Genomic DNA, 19425 nt, shown 5'->3' on the forward strand with positions numbered 1-19425 from the left:
ATTCGTTCTACATTAAAACCATTCGATATATATGCTTTACAAATGTGATATAGATAGTACTTAACTATAACTGAGTATTGTAAAGTTGTAGATATTTACTAATATAAGCTTAGTACAAAACCCATTCTCTCGTAAAGACCTCATGTTATGAAATCATAAGTTGCGCTTGGGTTCAAAGCTTAAACCCCATGAATCCTCAAGTCAGGGGGTAATGAGTGACTCTTGAGGAGCTGAAAGTCCTGAAGAGTGAATACACGAAGCTCGTCTTCCGCTGTTTTCAAAGCTAAGGACAACTTCTGCTGGATAGTACAGGAGTGACTAGAGCCATACCTTGAGTAATGGTTTTTATCATACCATTCTGGTATCTTGTAACCTTTAATCATGTCCTTCAAACCTTCAATGCTGAACCGATAGAACGGTTGTGGGTGACTCCGGCTCAAAACCCCGTGTTTCTTCAGTTCCTTTGTTAAAACACCTAGGAGCATCGCTGAGCACTCATAAGAACACTCCGCCTCTTCTCCTTGTAAGCGGTCAAGAAGGTCATAGGTTGCTGTGGATATTATATCAAGATAAGCTAGCCGTGCTTCGTTGATTTCGTCTGTATCCTGGGTCAGTAAGCCTTTATTACAGTGTCTCCCAATCAAGCATACCAAGAATGTTTGAGGGAATAGGAATGTCTCCAGCATCAATTGTCTTCCCACTGTGGCTTAATACTAGCCGGGCCATTGCCTGGAACATTTTTGGTTGCAAGAAAACCCAAGAAACGAACAGACAGAGTATGCAGTCTCTTCCATAATCTGTTGGCACTTCCGACTTTAATCCTCCTATCCAAATCTCGGCGTATAGCTCAACAATTTCATGGCATTCGTAGTAATCCACGACCATAGCCACCTTTGCAAGCATCTCAAGATCAAGAAACCTTGGTACTTCCCGATGGTAACCGTGTATAGCTGTTAGTACGATGTTGAAAGCCTTGGGGTCCCAATCGCTTGCTGTTACCTGGCGGAGCCCCGACTGGTGATGAGCTTTTCCCTCTATAAAAGGACCAGAAAACATCTTCTTAAAATAAGACGAAGCTAGCACTAGATGCTTTCCTGAAACTAGCATTCGGATCTCTACCTTACCGGGCACGTCTGCAGATCTTTGCCCGTAAGTCGAATCTTGTAGGCTTGAGCTGTCGGGGTTCTTTCCATCGTCAGAAGGTCCTGGACGACAATAAGTCATGCCAGGGAATAAAGACAATTGCTCTGTAGTATCATCAAACGACGTAGGGATCGAAATAGGCGATTCTGGTGGCGGTGGAGGTGGTGGCGGAATACTGAATCTTTTCACTTTCTTCTTCTTTTTCTCTTCAGTTTCGAGGTTTTCCTCCCTTGATTTCTCTTCTCCTATCCGGATTCTCTCATTCTCCCAGACAAGCGTCTGATCGATGTTTGTAGTGAGGATGAGTTGCGTATCCCCGTTTGAATCGAATATGTAGTTTGATGGCTTTTTGCTGGCGACTTTGTTTTGCAAGCCTCCTTGAATGGAAACATGCTCAGAACTTGAATTGTCGTGAGCCATCTTCATTGGCTTTACTCTTTAGCCTCTGAGTGTAGGAATAACAGAGAGAATAATTGCTGTATGAGGATGAGTTGAAGTGACTGTGGTTTTGTATTACTGTAGATGGATATTAGCAAATAGAATGCGGATTGAGGTGTTTTATCTACGTTGTTTGAGTAGCCACAGGTTTTTGTTCACGTCAGAGGACACCAGGTTTTCTGCAGGAGGCCGACCAGCCTTTTTCAACCGCCGTGTCTCTCCTCTTTTGATGTAAGCCAATGGCATCTTGCTTATCCTAGTCAGTTCTATTGGTTATGTATTATCTGCTGGTTAGCAAGAAGGATAAGGTTAGCTAAAAAAGGAATTATTTTTTTATAATCCTTAAGCTTTTGCCTAGGCCTTCTTAATTTCCTCTAGGTTTTTAATAAAGGTTAATCTATCTATATAAATTAAAGTTTTAATAATAATTAAATCTAAGGTTTTCTTAAAATAAGGTTTTTTTTATAATATAATTTTTTTAATATAAACTTTATAATAAAAGCTATAACTTATAAAAAAAGCTTTTATTATATTAAAAATAATAATAATATTATAGCTTAAGATTAAACCTGCTTACCTTATAGTTATAAGTAGATTAAATTATATAGTAATAGTACTATTATTATTACTTTAATTAAAATACTAATTAAATTTTAAATATAATTCCTTAAGCTATATCTTATTAATAGAGTCTAATTTACTTATAATACCTATCTATATCTATAGAATTTATTATACTTAAAGTATTCTCTATTTACTTATATTATTAAACTTAACTTATAATACTATATAGCTTTTACCTATTAGATATTAAATATAATATCTATTTATTTACTTTTACCTTTTTTATTAAATAGTATTAAGTTATTTTATAACTATATCTTAGAATACTTAGATAATTAATTTAAATACTTCTAGAATATTTATATTTATATTAAAAATACCTAGAATTACTTATTTTAATTAAAGAGTTAAATAAAGAAATTAAAATAGTTTTTATAATTAATTATTATTAAATAGAATACTATTTAAACCTAGCTTATATATATTAAGTAATAAATTAAAATAGCCTTAAAAGAAAAAAATAATAATATCTTTAAAGCTTACTTTATTAAATAGTATACCCTTAATACTATTTAACTTATTATACTTAATATCTATAAACCCCTTAAAACTAATACTTTTACTAAGCTTTATATAATAATTCCTATAAGAATACCTTTTTTACCTTTTTTTTAATTTATTAAATTAATTAATTTTATTAAATAATTATTTAACTTTAATAAATTTAAAGGTAATTAAATTAATCTATTAGAATATACTTTTAGAGATTTAAATTATATTAATAATACTTATATTAAACTATTCTACTTTTATTAAACTTATAAGGATTTCAATATTTATTTTATTAAATTTTAATACTTTATATTAAAAAGAGAAATATTAAAAAAGGCCCTTTTTACTTTATTAAAATAAGCTATTTCTTAAGAGCTATATAGAATATTAATATATAGCCTATTGCCTAATTATTAATATTATAATCTAGCTACTTTTTTATAAGAATTAGAAAACTAATAATACTATTTTATAATTAACCTATAGCCTATAATATAAAAGATAAATATATTATAAAAAGAGTATCTTTAAATACTTTAAAAGAAATCCTTATTATCTTATAGAAAAAGAAGTTTCCTTAAAAACTACTAATTAATAAGAGAATCTATAGACTTAAGTAATTAATATTACTATAATTATTTTAATTAATAATAAGAGAATAATTAATATTTTTACTATAGTTTAGCTAATTACTATCTTTATAACTATTTTAAGCTTAATAATTACTTTACTAGGTTTTATTAAGTTATTATTATCTATAGCTTTTCTTATAATAGCTATTAATCCTCTTTTTAATTTTTTACTTTTAGCTAATTAAGCTTTTATAGTTTTTAAGCCTTATAAGAAAATAAAATAAGCTTATTATAAATTAATATTAAGCTTTTATTTTTATATTTATTTTAATAAGAAAAATAAAGATATTTATTATTATTATTTATAAAACCTTAATTAAAATTAAAAGTAATTAATATTTTAATTTAATAATATTATTAGCTAATATAAATATAGCTAAGAAAAAACCTATATCTTTATATATTATAGCTAATATAAGAGTAAAAAGTAAAAGATTTATAGATAAGAGTTAAGCTAAGTCTTAAAAGCTATTATTTTAATCCTTAAAATAATTATTTAAACTATTTATATTTAATAATAAACTAATAGAAAGTAAATTAATAATTTACTATATTTATATTAGCCTTTATATTAAAGACTATTATTAAAAAAATATAATATTTTATATTATTTAGCTAGCTAATTACTTTATTATATTAAAAATATCCTAATTAAAATAATATAATTTATAAGTAGGCTTTATTACTTATATATTTACTTTTAATAGTAAATATTATTAAGATAATTATAATATCCTTACTTAGCCTATAAGAATTAAAGCCTTATAAAATATCTTAAAGAAAATTCTTTATTAAATAAAATAGAAAATCTCTATAAGCCTATAATAAAAGAATATCCTATTAATATCCTTAAAAGCTATAAAGCTATATAATAAAAAGAAATATTACTGCTTTTTTACTATTACCCTAGAATAGATTAATTATATCCTATAAATTAATATCCTTTAAATTAAGCTATTAGAAAAATTATTAGAATTTTAAAATATCTTTTTACTTAAGGAGGCTAAGAAGCTATTTTCCTATAGGGTAAAGGATTATTATATTAAACTAAAGCCTAGGTTAAAACTGCCCTTTAGACCTATATATAATATATCTTAAAATAAGCTAATAGCCTTATATAAATAGCTAAATAAAAACTTAAGGAAAGGATTTATTAAATTAAGCTTATTTCTTATAGTTTCCTTAGTCTTTTTTATTAAAAAGCTAAAAAGAAGACTATAATTCTATATAAACTATAAGGCTTTAAATAATATTATAATTAAAGACTAATATTTATTACTATTAATTAAGGAATTTATAAATAATCTATTTAGAATAAAATACTTTTTATATATTAATATTATATTTACTTTTAATAATTTAAAAAGTAAAAAAGGCTAAAAGTATTTAATAGCTTTTTAAATCTACTTTAATTTATATAAATTACTAATAATACCCTTTAATATAATAAAAGTATTAATAACCTTTTAATACTATATTAATAATATACTCTAAGAATATTTAAATATATTTTATATTACCTACTTAAATAATATCTTAATTTATAGCTAAACTTAAAAAGAATATATTAAATACTTAATAATAATATTATAAAAGCTTTAAAAAGCTAGCCTTTATATTAACTTAATTAAATATAAATTCCTAGTATTTAAAATAAAATTCCTTAGCCTTTTTATTAATAAAAATAAAATTAAAATAAACCTAGCTAAAGTTAAAGCTATTAAGAATTAATAGACCTTAATCTATATAATAGATATATAAGCCTTTACTAGGTTTATTAATTTTTATAAAAGATTTATTTAAGACTTTTTTAAACTTATTGCCTTAATAAACTGCTTAATATAAAAAGATATTCTCTTTATTTAAAATAAAAAATATAAAGTAAGCTTTAAGAAATTAAAAGAAGCCTTTATATTAGCCTTAATATTATACCCTTTTAATTACCTTAGTTTAAAATATAGTTTAAAATTTTAATATCTTAGTATAAGTTTAATAATAGAATTTTAAAGCAATATATTATATAACTATATTAATTCCTATAGAGCTTTTACCTCTAGGTTAGCCTGCATTTTAACTTTCTTTATCCTTAATATAATCCCCTATTAACCTTTAATTAGCCCTATTAACCCTATTAACCCTATATATAGCTTCCCTTATAAGGCCTTTAATATAAATACCTTTATTACTTTAATTACCTTAATAATATCCTTTATAATCTTATTTTTAATTAACTTAATAGGATTATTAAAGACCTTATTAGCCTAGGCTATTTATAACTTAAGGTATTAATACTAGTCCTTATACTTATAGTTAAATTTAACTTTCTTAAGGAAAATAGCCTTATTATTATAAATATTAAGACCTTTTATAAGCCTTTTTTTAAAATTTCTTAAATACTTAAGCTTTTACTTAAGCCTTATTATTATCTAGCCTAGCTTATAGATTTAAAAATATATTATAAAAAGTAAAAAAAGCTTAAAGCTAAAAGTAATTAACTTAATAAGGCTATAGTTATTATTATTATATTAGGTTTCTTAGAGGCATTTAGCCTTATATTTTAACTACTTTAAGCCTTTATTATTATTATTAAATAAAATAATATTAATAGTATTTTTTTTACTAAGAAAATAGCTATTAGAATAGTTATAGATATTACTATAAAGGCGTTTTCTTCTAGGAATAGGAGGTATAATACTATATAAGTTCTGCAGATTAATTAGCTATATAATATAGCTATAGATAGACTAGGGATTAACTAATTGCATTTAGAGGTACTTAGTAGGTTATAGGAGAAAGAAGCTATTATATATATAAAAGCTTCTTTTATTACCCTCTTATTATAAAGTTTAAGTTATATTATTTTATTAGGAAAGTTAATTATTAAGAGATATTTAAGTTTAATATATTAGGTTCTTAATCTATATAGATCCTTTAGTTTTAAATTTATAAGAAAAACCTTAAGAAGACTTAGGCTCTATAGAGTATAAAGTAAAAAAATAAAAATAATAAAAATATTAAATTATATATAAAAATAATAAATCTTTATATAATAAAAAAAAAGATATCTTTATAAAGGTTAAGCTAATAGCCTTTACTTATAAATTAAATTTCTTAATTTTATATAAAAATAATAAAAAGAAAAAAATAAAAAAAATATAATAGCTTAAAAAGATTATCTTAAAGGAAAAGGTTAAATTATTTAAATAATAAAATAAATTCCTTAAGGTATTTAATAAAACTATTTTATATAATAAGTAATTTAATTAATTAAAAAGGCAGATAATAATAATAACTAAAGCCTTTAAGTTATAGCTATTAAAAAAAGTCTAAATAAAGAAGCTTAAAGCTAAAGGCTTAATATAGATTATCTAGTTAATTAATTAAATAATACTGCTTCTATTATAAGAGATTTATAATATTATTAACTAGGGAGCTAAAAAAGGAATACTTTAGTTATATGCATACTACAGCGAAAGTGATATTTAATTTGCAAAGCTGCCCGCAGTTTTAAACACCCAGGGTGATTAAGAAGAACAAGTGTAAAGCTATAGCTCTCAACTTGAGAAAGAGAAGTAATTGATAATATCATGGAAGAACTAAGCAAAGCGAGTCCATCAAACTATGCATTTATGCCCAATTTGACTTTACTGCCCTACCCCGCACTGTAATAATGACTTCGCGCGGTTCATCGTATACAACCTGACATGGATATGATTTATTTTTGACAGCGGTAAGAATGAAATTCTCATTGGCGCTTGGTTGCATACTGAAACATAATAACACCTCAACAGCACTTCGCCAAGTTCCGGCTTATCAACGCTCATCTACATTGTTTGCCTCGACTGGTAGCCTAAGCTCCTGCGCGCATTATCAGTGGCCGATCAGCGGGTTTTGCTGCCATGCTATATCATTGGTCCCTTTGAGACAAGGATACAAGACGTTGGCTGGAGGGATCAGAGCATCCTGGAATGATTGGCGTATTTGACACTTGGTCGGCCTCCTAAATATGCTTCACTACTTTTGACTTTGAATGGTGTGTATCCCCGCCAATTATAAAATGATAGCCGCTAAAGCGGCCGCTACAAACACGTATTGCTCCATACACGGTTAGGAAAATGAGGAGACTCAAACCAACATCCTTCGCTGATTGGGCAAATAGGTTCAACAACCAGTGTTGGTCGGCCTCCTGCATGACTGGCTCTCTCTGATAGGGTGTTAGTATGCTGTGGCGTTTTTCAAGTCCTCCATAACTTGATAACAAAAGACATAATAATATGAGGCACCCGCATCCGTCAAGTTAGACATTCTGCAGAAACCTGATCCCTTTAGCTTCCAAAATGGGAAACATTTTTGGACGTGAGGCAGAGGTACGCCCGGCGTCTCCTGAATTATGTCCCGTAGTAGTAGCAACAAGACAACCTTTACACTATGGAGGAACAATTGCTCGCGATAACACGTTCCAACATCGTGAGGTTCCACGGACTCAGCAACCCCGCCCTTGCTTTGCTTATGCTCGTGGAGAATGTTTCCGGGGAGCGGCTTGTCGTTTCTCGCACACAGGGAACGTGAATACGACGAGAGAAAACTTTCGAAAACCTTGCCGATTTTTCCTGCGTGGTCACTGTAACCGTGGACAAGCCTGTAATTTCTCCCATGACCGATCCTCTGTGCAGGACGCGGCAGATACCTCAAAGGTATGTATTTGGCCGCTAGTGAAGTGGAAATCCAGGGCAAATTGGCTGACATGAGACAGGATGATGAATACACCGAAGGTTGGGCTCGTGAGTTTGGAGGTGCCTGGGCCAAGTTCGGAGACGGAGCAGCAATTGTGGACGTCTCACTCCCTTCAGACTTTTCCGCCATTGAAATACGCAATCTTCCAATCGGTGCCTCAGCAAACTCAGCCAGAACCTTGCTTTCTGACGTTGGTATCAAGGTATCAATCAGCGACATACGATATATAAAAACCCAAGTCATGTCAAATGGGGTTGCAATCGTCAAAGTTAAAGACCCGGCGTTTGCAAAGACCGCGTGTTCCCGACTACAGACGTGCATTGAACCCCCAGACATGGTAGTCAACTCGATACGCGTTCCAGTCCCTGCAGGATTTCAATTTGGCCAGGTTGACAATAGGCAAGTCCGTTGTTCATGGCATCGGCCCACTAGAACGTCCTCTTTACACTTTGAAAACAAGAAAGTTGCAAGCAGATCGTTCTACAAGTTCAAAGGCCAAAAATATCAAGTCAACGCCATGAACGTCACGGCACAGTCACTTCTTGCAGAGGATCCGACCCAGCAGAATGGGAGATGGAAGTTCGATTTGATCGGACTGCGTGCTATCACTACGGCACAAGATATCGCTTCCGTCTTTCCTTCATCTGAAAAACCTTGTCTTATTGCTATGGGAGGTCCAAATTACGACATGGACATAGAAGTAGATTCAACTTTGGTCAAGTCCATGCTGTACGAGAAGGGCGAGTTAGAAAGATGGAGTGTTTCCGACAATTCTACCGCCAAACGGATCAAAGCCCACGCCACGTTTGTTGACGAATCCCATGCACAAGTTGCCGCCTCCTCACTGAATGAAACAGAGTTACCATTCAACAGCACGGGAAAGCTTTTTGTCCAACTCATTACCTCCGTCAAATTCAAGGTTTCAGTCCGCGTTTACAATGCCGTGACAAAGTCAATTGATGCACACAAATCACAGTGGAGTCGCCAGTTCATATATTATTCCGCCCTGCCTGAGCGCGGGTTCAACCGAATTCTGAAGATCGAGGGTGAGGATCGTCAGCTAGTCGCCCAAGCCAAGAGAACTTTGGAGAACATCATTACTGGCACTGTGATGACGAAGGACGGGAAGAACATTTGGTATTCCAACCTCAAGATCAGTAAGAACGCCTACAAGAAGCTTCAGAAAATCGAGCAAGACCTCGAAGTTGTTATCATTCGCGATATACGAGCCTCAAACTTCCGGGCCTTTGGCCCTCAGGATCGTTTGGCACAAGCTGCTGAAGCCTTACAGCAACTTGTTGACGAATTGAAAGCAGGCGAACACGCTACGAAGAAAGCAGTTGTGCCAGTCAAAACAAAGCAACTTGAGACAGATTGTTCCGTCTGCTTTTGTGAAGCCGAAGAATCACTCGAGACATCCTGTGGCCATATCTACTGTAGCATTTGCTTTGTCAACATGTGTCAATCAGGAGAATCAAGGTCGGGTTCTTTCTCAATCAGATGTGTGGGGAAAAGTGATAATTGCAAAAATATCCTTCCGATTTCAGAGATACAGACACTTCTTCTCTCTGAAACTTTGGAGAACATCCTTGATGCGTCTTTTGCCTCATTCATACGAAGTCACCCAGCTGATTTCCGGTATTGCCCGACACCTGACTGCGATCAAGTCTACCGAGTCTCTTCCCCCGGAAAGGTTCCGTTCATGTTTACATGTTCGCGATGCTTTACCTCTACTTGTACAGCCTGTAACGCTTCACACCCGGGCATATCCTGTTCAAAGAATAATGGCAACAATTCAGATGACATCGAAAAGCTCATCAAAGCTAAGAAGGATCTGGGCGTGAAAGATTGCCCCAAATGCACCACAGCTATCCAAAAATCTGAGGGGTGCAATCATATGACTTGTGCGGCTTGTCGAACGCACATCTGTTGGGTGTGCATGGCGACGTTCTCACAAGACTCCGATTGCTACGCGCACATGAGACGACTTCATGGTGGCATCATGTAATATAGCTATGACCTAAGAGATGGTAGGGAACTACGTCTTATTGTATTTCACGTTAGTATCTGCTACAAATCCGCTTCTAGCACAAAGACTATGAATAAATATCGATAGAAACTAATCTCGATTACAAATGCAGTGCTAACTACCTACTTCAGGTATACAAACTCATACTACCCCACGCCTTATATTGACTTTATGCCAAGAGAAGTCGATATAAGTAAAATAAAATTCTAATATCACCTACGCAGGAGATATATTTTTTAATTGAAATCTAGTTGTGAGCTGAGAGAAAGTCTATGAAATACCACCGTATAGAGTTCAAATTGATACGACTTAGTTTTCAAAGTTTTCTTTAATAACTTGAAATATACACAAACACGAAGGCTTGATATTTTCCAGCATGATGTTACTGAACGGCTAAGCTAAATGGCGGCTCCTTCCCCATCTTCTGAACAGCTATGAAAGCTGTCACTGTCACTATAGTCGTCTTTCAAATGATGTGAAGTCCTTTTTTCACACGACGATGAACCTCGCGACAGTGCTTGCGGTACTCCATGGTCGCATTTTCCACATCTCGTTTCTCGGGCTTTGCAATCTATTTCACTGCTGCCTCCCGGAAAGCTCAGGTAAGGATCAGAATGACATCGCATACGAACATTAGGACCAGTCGCGTGGTTGCCAACACAACCAGAGGGACATTTGTGGCCATGGGAATGACGAAGAAAGGCATACCGCCGGAAAGGACAGTGAAGCCGAGTCCACAGAGGGCCGATATCTCAGCTATTGTCGTGCGAATGTTATTGCCGAAGTCGTCCCATATATTGGCTTTACATATGGAAAATATGGTGTCGGCTGTGATAGTCGAAATACCGAAGGTCATGATTATTACTCGACATACGTCGATAGCAGCAACAGTACGGTTCGTCGTCATTGATCCAGGAAAAGCACCTGCTGCTGATGAACTGACCAAAATTCTCCTGTAAATCTTGATAGTCTCACCAAGGGCTAGGCCGATTTTAGATCAAGTCGTGTGGCCTGGGCGCCGACATACAAAAGTCTGAGCCTGTCGTTGGTGAATAGCTGTGCTATTACTAGGCTGAGGTTCCCAATTGAATCTTTGTCGTCTGGTATTATACAGTGTTAGACATGGGATTCAAGTTTTGGTATGTTTCAACTTACGCATAGATATAGCAACCAGATCATGAAAGCGGCCAAAGTTGTTCAGTTCTTCGTCAATCCGACACAACCTGGCTTGTAGTTCCTTTTCTCCATAAAGATACAGAGCTTCTAAAGTCACTGGCCCTTGGCGCTGTGGTAGGACGCGTCTCGCTTCCATAAGCATTGCGCCAAGGAATTCGTCCTTTTTTGTTGCAATAGCCACAAGGGGTACATCCTGTGCATATTCTGACAAGCTCTTGAATAACTTGGTTTGAGCGGCCTGCTCGAGCCTGGCATCTTTCACTTCAAAGCAGTACCTTAATCATCAGTTAGTTGATGCACCAAGGTAAGAGCCAATTGAAGCTAGACCTTTGTATCACCATACGTACCAAATTACGTGCAATCGCTCTTTGAAGTCCGTTTCACCGGACCTCTTCTTCAGAAAGTTCTGAACACAACTTAGTTCGTCTTGGCCACCCGCCTCGAAACCACCAGAGTCGTGAACAACAAGATCTGGACGATCCTTCCATTTGATTTCATCGTCGATTTGATGGATACCGCGTGTCCGATGTGCTACAGATGTCGCTTTGATGCCAAACACCTTGTTGATCAAAGATGACTTCCCGACTCCACAATTTCCACATGTAAGAACTCTGATAGCACCAGATTCCTCGGGCAAGTAGTCGTCTGGCTTGTTCCAGTAGCAGCCCGCAAGGATATCATCTTTTTGTCCCAAAGTATTGAATCTCCATTGGTGCAGAAATTGATAGAACGGGAATTCTTTGGAGCCCCAACTGGTATGCATGAACTTGTCTAGCAGCAAATAGACTGAGGGATGAATGATAGTACCATTTGCACCTTTTATGAATCACCTAGTGTCAATACATAGGAGTTGTCACGTGTGTCAAGGCGTGATGTAACTCTGGGTCTCGATCCTCTTGAGACCAACTCCCACAGCGAAAATAAGAATTATTCTCTTTTCTACCTACTAACGTTAGCACATCTGTGGCTATGCGTCGAGTATATATTCATACGTGAAATGTTCATTACTTGGATGGAGAGCTCAGGGTCCAGGCTTTCAGCGGAGATTGTAAGGTAAAAATACCAGCTAATACGGGGAATAACTGATACACGGTACTTTCTTACTGTGTTATCTCTTGTTTGTTTGTTTCGTTAGCCTTTCAATATGTACCTCAGGTGATGAGGTGATATTATAGTAGTTGAGATACTGGAGACCAGCTTGCCATTATTATAAAGGGTTGTCGGAAATGCCCCTGACAGTGAAATACGGAAATAATACCGGCGATAACATAGCAGATAAGATAGACCGGACCGAGCTATTTCCCAGCAGGGATTAGCCCGTCGACAGCGATCCCCTCGTTAAAAGCAGGAAATTTCTGCTTCTTAGATAGAAAAGCAAGGCTTACTAAAATCCTCATTTACATGCTAAATACGGTGCAAATAGCTGGTCATCACAAGGGTTTTATCCCACATTCGTGTTAAAGAGTTGAGTTGCCTAAATATTGTGCTAGTTTATTTGCTGGGGGGTGTGGCGTCGGATGGATCATGGCGTAGGGCGCGTGGCGTAGGGCGTATGGCGTAGGGAGTGGTGCACGGTCAGAGGTGTTGGGGGTAGATTTAAACAAGACCCTTGATATTGCTAACTCTATTCCATAATCCAGGGCATCGTTTTGGCGCATACCAGAGAGTTACTGCCTCGATTTGTTTATTAGTGATTACCTTATAGACCCCTTGAGAACGTTGGTCAAAATGGATTTGCTACTAAGAATCTTAACGATCTGTGAGGAGACGTAGACCAAATGGAATAGATGCCCCCAAAGGGCTATAAAACTCCTACAATAATAAATAACAGTTGCATCTAAAAGACTTATCTCCTAAGGAAACTATGTATTCTAAATCTTAACATAACACGATCGAATAGCCTTAACTAGCTCATCCACATTGCTAGAGCTATGTGAGAAAGATGTTACAAAGCGAACAGTTCCTGCCCCCCAGCGATCGTGATAAAACTGATAGCCACGACCAAGCAATTCTTCGATCACATGCTGCTCCAGGCGACAGAAGAGTATGTTGGCTTTTGGCTCTTGAAAGGCTTCGGGCCCAGGAATACTCTTTAGACCAGCAGCCAGACGCAAAGCCAAACTGTTTGCGTGAAGGGCATTCCGTAACCATAAATCATCTTTGAGGTAGGCCTCGATTTGAGCAGTGTGGAAGCGCATCTTGGAAGCTAGCTGACCTGCTCGTTTCTGACGGAAGGCTATTTCATGTGCCAAGGTAGGACCGAAAGAGACAATAAGATCGACCGTCATTGCGCCGTTTTTTGTTAAGCCAAAGGAGAGAACGTCGACGCCAGCCTTCCAGGTCATTTCTGCCGGAGATACTCCAAGGTGAACCAAAGCATTGGCGAAACGTGCGCCATCCATATGCACACGTAAACCTGCATCTTTGGCTATTTTACAGAGCTCGTGGAGTTCGTCAATTGTATAGACACTCCCGCTTTCAGTAGGCTGACTGATACTGATGGCCGATGGCTGGACACTGTGAACGTCGCCGACTTTTCGGCGGACCACAGCCTTCAGAGCATGGGGGTCAAGCTTGCCATCCTTCCCAGATACAGTGACAAGTTTACAACCTCCAGTGAAGGCCTCTGGCGCACCACATTCATCGTTGTTGATGTGACTATCCTGGTGGCAAATAATGCTGCCCCAAGGCTTGACCAGCGATGCTAATCCGATGCAATTCGCTGCTGTTCCGCTCGAAACCGGGAACATATCGACTTCCTTCTCAAAAACATCTTGTAGTCTCTGACGAGCGGCTGTTGTAATGCCATCATTTCCATATGGTGGAACATGTTCATTAGCTGCAGCGACAATAGCTTGCACAATCTCGGGTGATGCGCCGGCTATATTATCGCTCATAAAGGAGCGACCCGAGCTTGGGGTGTAGGAGCCCATGACGAAGGTAATATGACGATGAATTATAATGAAGGGGGAATTTATTGAGATCTCAGACGTTGTCTTTACGCAGACATGAAAGATGCAAGGACATGGACTAGACAAAACCGAAGAGGCAGATATTAAATACCTTAAGGGAGAAACACTAGTTTGAAGGCAACATAACACAACGCATCGGAAAGCATGTTCTAGAAGTCTGACTCTGTTTCTAGGAAATCTTGCAATCTTTTTGCACATGGCATCTTGTGGTGGAATTAACTTTGACTTGGAAGACGAGTGCCACGCTATCCCGATAGCGACAAGTCCTAAATAGGAGGGGTGTGAACTAATGGGAAGTTTTTCTCGAGGCCCACATGGAATAAATTCTGGCTGTCATCACACCGGGGGGTGTCTTCTGGACCATTTCACCGTCATGGAATTTCACTATATAATCAAGAGACCATTCTTGAGCGTGAAGTAGAATTATCCTTTCCTATATAATTCGCGGATATACAACATCTTGCACCTGACTTGCAAAGTACTTGTTCATCAATAATCTCGCCTGAAAGGAATATTCACAACATGGAAAAGGTTTGTCCCAAAAGAGGCCCAGATAAGAAGATACATTTTATTAACTGGATAACAGTTTGGCCACACTAAAGCGATCTACCATCATGATGAAACTAAACACGAGATGGAAGTCACCGTCCTGGCTAGTATTCCGTTCGCCCAATGGGATGACGCTACGAAGATGATGTTCAAAGTAGCTTCGGATGACAACCTTCTCGTTATCGCCGATTCTACAATCTTTTATGCTAAAGGTGGTGGTCAACCAAGCGATACTGGTACCATGAGCGTTCCTGACCAGGCATCAACTTTCACTGTCACATCTGTTCAAAAACTTCCGACCGGAACAATCGTACATCTCGGGACATACTCTGGCAGCCCTTTTGAGGAACAAAAGACGGTGATCCAGAATATCGATAAGGATGCACGAAAACTCCATTCACAGATTCATGACGCTGGCCACATTCTCTCTTCGGCTATTCGAAGATTGGGAATACCGGGGTTACGAGAGATCAAAGCTCAACACTATCCTGGTACCGCATTTGTCGACTTCCAAGGGGTCATCCAGAGCGATAGAAAGGAGGAGATGGAGAGAATGGCGAATGAAATAGTCCAAGACGATCGCTCAATCGACGTTCGTTGGTGGTCAAGAGACGAGCTTAAAGAAAAGTCTTGGACAATGCCAGAGGATGACGGCGGTATGGACGATCTTGTTAGAGCTGTTGAGATTGAGGGAGAGGGTGCTTATATGTGCGGAGGAACTCATATGAGAAGCACGGCTCTGGTGGGAAAGATAAGGGTAAGGAAAATAAAGAGACAGCAAGGAGTAACTAGAGTGTCCTATGAGTTGGTGTAGATCACTAAATATTGTCATGGAGCAAGTATGAATAGAATAATCCGTCAATATGCAGCTTTTTTCTTGTGCCTTGATAACTCAAGCTAGTCGGCCTTGACTCTCTGCCAAATCGTCAACATGTTGACTGCGCAAAAGAGACAGCCACTCTGGGTTGTCAGCAATTGTATCATCCAGTGGGTCCACCGTTCCAAATTGCACCCTTCTGGCTTCATCCTGGAACATCTTATCCGTAAGGGTGACGCCCAACCTCATCTGATGCTGTGCAAAGCGACCTAAGTGGAAGGCCAGCAATTCAGGGAACGACTTGTCCTCAAGAGATATCGTCGGTTCTCTCGACTCGGTCACCAGTTCTGAGCCAGTCCACGCCTCGGCTGACCTCGTTATTTGTTGTATATGGTCTGCTTGTATTGGATTTGGAGCGGCAGCCGAGAACGGGGCGTAGGTCTTTGACTCAGATGCAATCAGATACGGAGGAATCGCATTGGTGACTTGAGCCGCGATCCCTGAATCGAAACCATGGTCTCCCTTCCAATCATCCATCGTCTTGCCTTTACGGAAATGTGATGCTAGATGCTCTACACGCTCCTGCCATGTCTCCATACGTAAGTCGCAGAAGCCACACCTCGATGCTATAGGGGGTCCCTCGACCTTCCATGAGTCTATCAGCGGAGGGTCCTGCACGTTATGGATGCACCTTAGGTGCTGAACCAAATGGTCCTTCCGAGTATACATCTGACTTTTCTCGCATGAATTACTGTTGTGATCTTCGAGATGAGTTGTTGTTGGATTCGTAAGACCGCAGTAGGCACAACTGCTACACCCGGTAACCGTTGATATCATAACGCTGCCAAATGGCGCGCATAGCCAGCCCTGAAAGTTGAGATGCAACGACTGCTCGTGACGTGCCCAATCAAACTTGCTTTTGAACGAATCACAGCAGAATGTGCAAGGAAATTTCCTCTTGTCTGCTGTTTTACCCTTTGCTGGTCGGGTCCGTTTTACCACGCGGCCACGACGAGACACGGAGCTGGCAGAAGCGGCAGAACCTGAAGACAAACTTGAGCCACTGGCAAGGCTAACCGTCGACCGAGGTCGGAAGCCTACATGGTCACTGTTAAGAGTACTGGTGGATGCTTGGCTCCGAAGTGGGTTGTTCCTTAATGCGTCTGCGATGGCAGATAACGATGCTGCCTCAGTCTCTGGAGGCGAGTTTCGCCATCGCTGTATCGGATGCATTGAACTATCAATCAGTCTTCCGGTAGCTGATGTTTCTATTGGAGTTATCGGCATGGCTGGACTGCGGAGATATCGGCTTCTTCGTCGGGGAAGACCTTGGGATTGAATCTGGAGATTGGGAGAGTACTGAAATGCCTTGGCAGTACCCTGATCCAATTCCCATGTGGCCGCAGGTAGATCTTCGCTCAGACCAACCCCATGGTGATGCTGCCAGACGTTTTGGGCTTGGCCTTGCAATGTCCAGGACGACAGCGGTTCTTGCCAGGACTGCTCAACAGGTTGAATCGGATATCCCAGCAAGGACAAACTATCATCTGTTGTTAAGTCGGTGATGTCCTCTGGCTGCCAGGGTGTTATATTTTGATGCTGGAAGTCTCCAGCGCTGTAGGCAAGACTTTGAAGGACATCCTGTTCGAAGTTTTGAAAGGAGCCTTGGGCTACCTGATTTATATTTCCGAATTCCGGCGAGTGTCCGAGTTGAGTACATGTGAGCTCCGCCAGCGGCAACACTATAGGCTATGAATCAATGCTTCTTTATCCAGTCTGTGAGATAGGTCTACTCACTGTCGCTTTCGTCGTAGGTTGTGGGTGGCGGCAGCTCGTCAGTGGTGGCCGGTGGGATTGTTGGTTCCATCGGAATACTTGTTAACCAAGTCAATATCAAACTATGCAGCTTCGAAACTAAGAAACGAGCATAATCAATCTAAATGTTAGACCATACTATGTCTTCATATGATGACTTCAATGAAATGAAGTTTTCTTGGTGGCCGTAAACCACAATCCTAGATGGCGGGGCCGAGGATAACCCACCTTTCGGATTAGTATTGATCCGGACCAGAAGATACCTCTTACCAGAACAGTAGCTGTCTAAAATTATTAATGCTTTACATTCATCATTCAGAAGCCCTGCATCAATATTAGAACTCAATGTTATAAATGCATTAGAGTGTATTAATGTTATAGAAAGCACTGAACTATGAGTATTCTATATTGCCCGCTTTGAAAAAAACTATTAATATAGCTTAGTGTCGTTTCTACCAGCTTACCCTATATAAGCTGACAGTCCCTATGAATTGAATTGCTTGGCACATTACTCTCCAATGGGATGGGGTTTAAGATGGGAAAACCTCCACCTGGTGATTTCTTTTTATCCCAGGTTACTTATCAGTTTGTGGAGTTGCTTACTGCGCCTATTCCAGGCTGACCAGGCAGAGTTCGACGCTGAGTTAAGCTGTGCTCTTCAAATAAATGAGGTATTTCCAACTTCTCAAACATGAAAGTATCATCGCGTATAATCTCTATTTATCTAGAATCAACAACATCCCACTTTATTATGTCAGACGAGACAGTGGCTTCACAAGCTCCTGACGAGGTCAGCGGTCAAGCTACATTCTGGATTCTCATAACGCTAGCTACCGCTGCTATCATCCAGCCATCATCAAGAATCAGGCGAAAAGGCCGTGATGTGTTTGATGGTAACATAGACCTTCTACGATGTATCCCGGCTGTTTGTTTCCTTGACTCTATCGCCGATCTTGTTTCACTAGGAAGCGCCTTCTATCGGGCATTTTCTACGCCAAAACCAATGCAAAATACTCGCCGAAGAGTCTTCCCTAAAATGAGCACGTTCATTGTCAAATTGGCGTTGTCTACGGTAACGGTGCTGCCTCAGACCATCAAAGTGGCCAGTTTGCAGGGTGTTCCGGCGACACAGGCTTGTTCCTTTCTATTTTTCATCGCCACTACCACCAGACTCGTGGTAGACGTTTGTGGTCTGGAGGCTGACTCAAACTACACAAATGCTCGAGACAAAGCTCTCTCATTGAGCATACCAGCCATGGTAGCTTTACTTCTCCAATTGCCGTTCGAGGTTTGGATCTGGTATAACATCAGTTTTTCCGCCACCTTGAACCTATCGACCAACATGGAGAATGTCTGTTCCTGGTTAACGATTATCTGTATTGTGGTATTATTCACGCAACCTCTTATATGGATATTGTACACCGTCGTGGACGGATCGCCTGAGTTACACAATAAGTCTAATGCTTTGCGTCGCCCTCGTTAGCATAGCTGTGACCAAGATACTGGATGCTCTTGGAAAATTGGTCTCTCGTGGAGAGGAAGCGGTGTTAACAACCGATGTCCCATCTGACATACCGACCGAGGGGCCTTCGCCTGAACAAGAAAGCACCGCCAATGATGATGTAGATACCAAGGTGCCGCTGTCGGTGGGGTTAGCTGCGACTTGGTTTGGGAGACTTGGCGCTGTTGTTGATCGCTGGCTTGTACGAGCCCTTACTATACACTCAAGGGCCAGTGTGGGCATTTTTCTGACTATTTTCAACTTAATCACTACGGTGATTTATTACCTGGTGTATTTCAATGGTTCTGGTACTGTAAACCCGAATTGGACCAGTGTCTTGGGATGAAACTTGCAAAACAGTACACATTTCACCTGAGATAGTTACGACTTGAAGGACACTCATGAGCAACTTGACTAAGACAGATCTGATAGCAGTCCAACATCTAGTTCAAGTCTATAACTGTCTGATCGACCAACTTAGTGATCCACTATCATCCAGGTTT

General features: G+C 38.3%; 8 protein-coding genes across 8 annotated transcripts; 3 read left to right on the top strand and 5 right to left on the bottom strand.

The window, feature by feature from the left end:
* Nucleotides 1-179: 179 nt before the first annotated feature.
* On the bottom strand, nt 180-1563 carry FSST1_000253 (uncharacterized protein; the record flags this gene model as incomplete). The annotated part of the gene is made up of 2 exons (XM_083228539.1): nt 180-598; nt 651-1563. 2 exons carry the CDS (start codon nt 1561-1563, stop codon nt 180-182), a joined length of 1332 nt encoding a protein of 443 aa, XP_083090435.1.
* Nucleotides 1564-7666: 6103 nt separating this feature from the next.
* On the top strand, nt 7667-10071 carry FSST1_000254 (uncharacterized protein; the record flags this gene model as incomplete). Its single annotated transcript, XM_083228550.1, has 2 exons — nt 7667-8023; nt 8083-10071. The coding sequence occupies 2 exons, from the start codon at nt 7667-7669 to the stop codon at nt 10069-10071; spliced, it is 2346 nt and encodes a 781-aa protein (XP_083090436.1).
* A 619-nt stretch (nt 10072-10690) lies between these two features.
* FSST1_000255 (GTPase domain-containing protein) lies at nt 10691-12031 on the bottom strand (the record flags this gene model as incomplete). The annotated part of the gene is made up of 3 exons (XM_083228561.1): nt 10691-11073; nt 11248-11543; nt 11616-12031. The coding sequence occupies 3 exons, from the start codon at nt 12029-12031 to the stop codon at nt 10691-10693; spliced, it is 1095 nt and encodes a 364-aa protein (XP_083090437.1).
* A 694-nt stretch (nt 12032-12725) lies between these two features.
* On the bottom strand, nt 12726-12926 carry FSST1_000256 (uncharacterized protein; the record flags this gene model as incomplete). The annotated part of the gene is made up of 1 exon (XM_083228571.1): nt 12726-12926. One exon carries the CDS (start codon nt 12924-12926, stop codon nt 12726-12728), a length of 201 nt encoding a protein of 66 aa, XP_083090438.1.
* A 213-nt stretch (nt 12927-13139) lies between these two features.
* On the bottom strand, nt 13140-14201 carry FSST1_000257 (pyridoxal phosphate-dependent transferase; the record flags this gene model as incomplete). The annotated part of the gene is made up of 1 exon (XM_083228582.1): nt 13140-14201. One exon carries the CDS (start codon nt 14199-14201, stop codon nt 13140-13142), a length of 1062 nt encoding a protein of 353 aa, XP_083090439.1.
* A 561-nt stretch (nt 14202-14762) lies between these two features.
* FSST1_000258 (Threonyl/alanyl tRNA synthetase) lies at nt 14763-15603 on the top strand (the record flags this gene model as incomplete). The annotated part of the gene is made up of 2 exons (XM_083228592.1): nt 14763-14771; nt 14827-15603. The coding sequence occupies 2 exons, from the start codon at nt 14763-14765 to the stop codon at nt 15601-15603; spliced, it is 786 nt and encodes a 261-aa protein (XP_083090440.1).
* Nucleotides 15604-15681: 78 nt separating this feature from the next.
* Nucleotides 15682-17473, bottom strand: FSST1_000259 (uncharacterized protein; the record flags this gene model as incomplete). The annotated part of the gene is made up of 2 exons (XM_083228603.1): nt 15682-17348; nt 17404-17473. The coding sequence occupies 2 exons, from the start codon at nt 17471-17473 to the stop codon at nt 15682-15684; spliced, it is 1737 nt and encodes a 578-aa protein (XP_083090441.1).
* A 699-nt stretch (nt 17474-18172) lies between these two features.
* On the top strand, nt 18173-19268 carry FSST1_000260 (uncharacterized protein; the record flags this gene model as incomplete). Its single annotated transcript, XM_083228614.1, has 2 exons — nt 18173-18720; nt 18878-19268. The coding sequence occupies 2 exons, from the start codon at nt 18173-18175 to the stop codon at nt 19266-19268; spliced, it is 939 nt and encodes a 312-aa protein (XP_083090442.1).
* Nucleotides 19269-19425: the final 157 nt, after the last annotated feature.

This window comes from Fusarium sambucinum, chromosome IV (genome assembly GCF_050947815.1).
Source record: "Fusarium sambucinum isolate potato_lamoka chromosome IV, whole genome shotgun sequence".
Classification (NCBI taxonomy): Eukaryota; Fungi; Ascomycota; class Sordariomycetes; order Hypocreales; family Nectriaceae; genus Fusarium; species Fusarium sambucinum.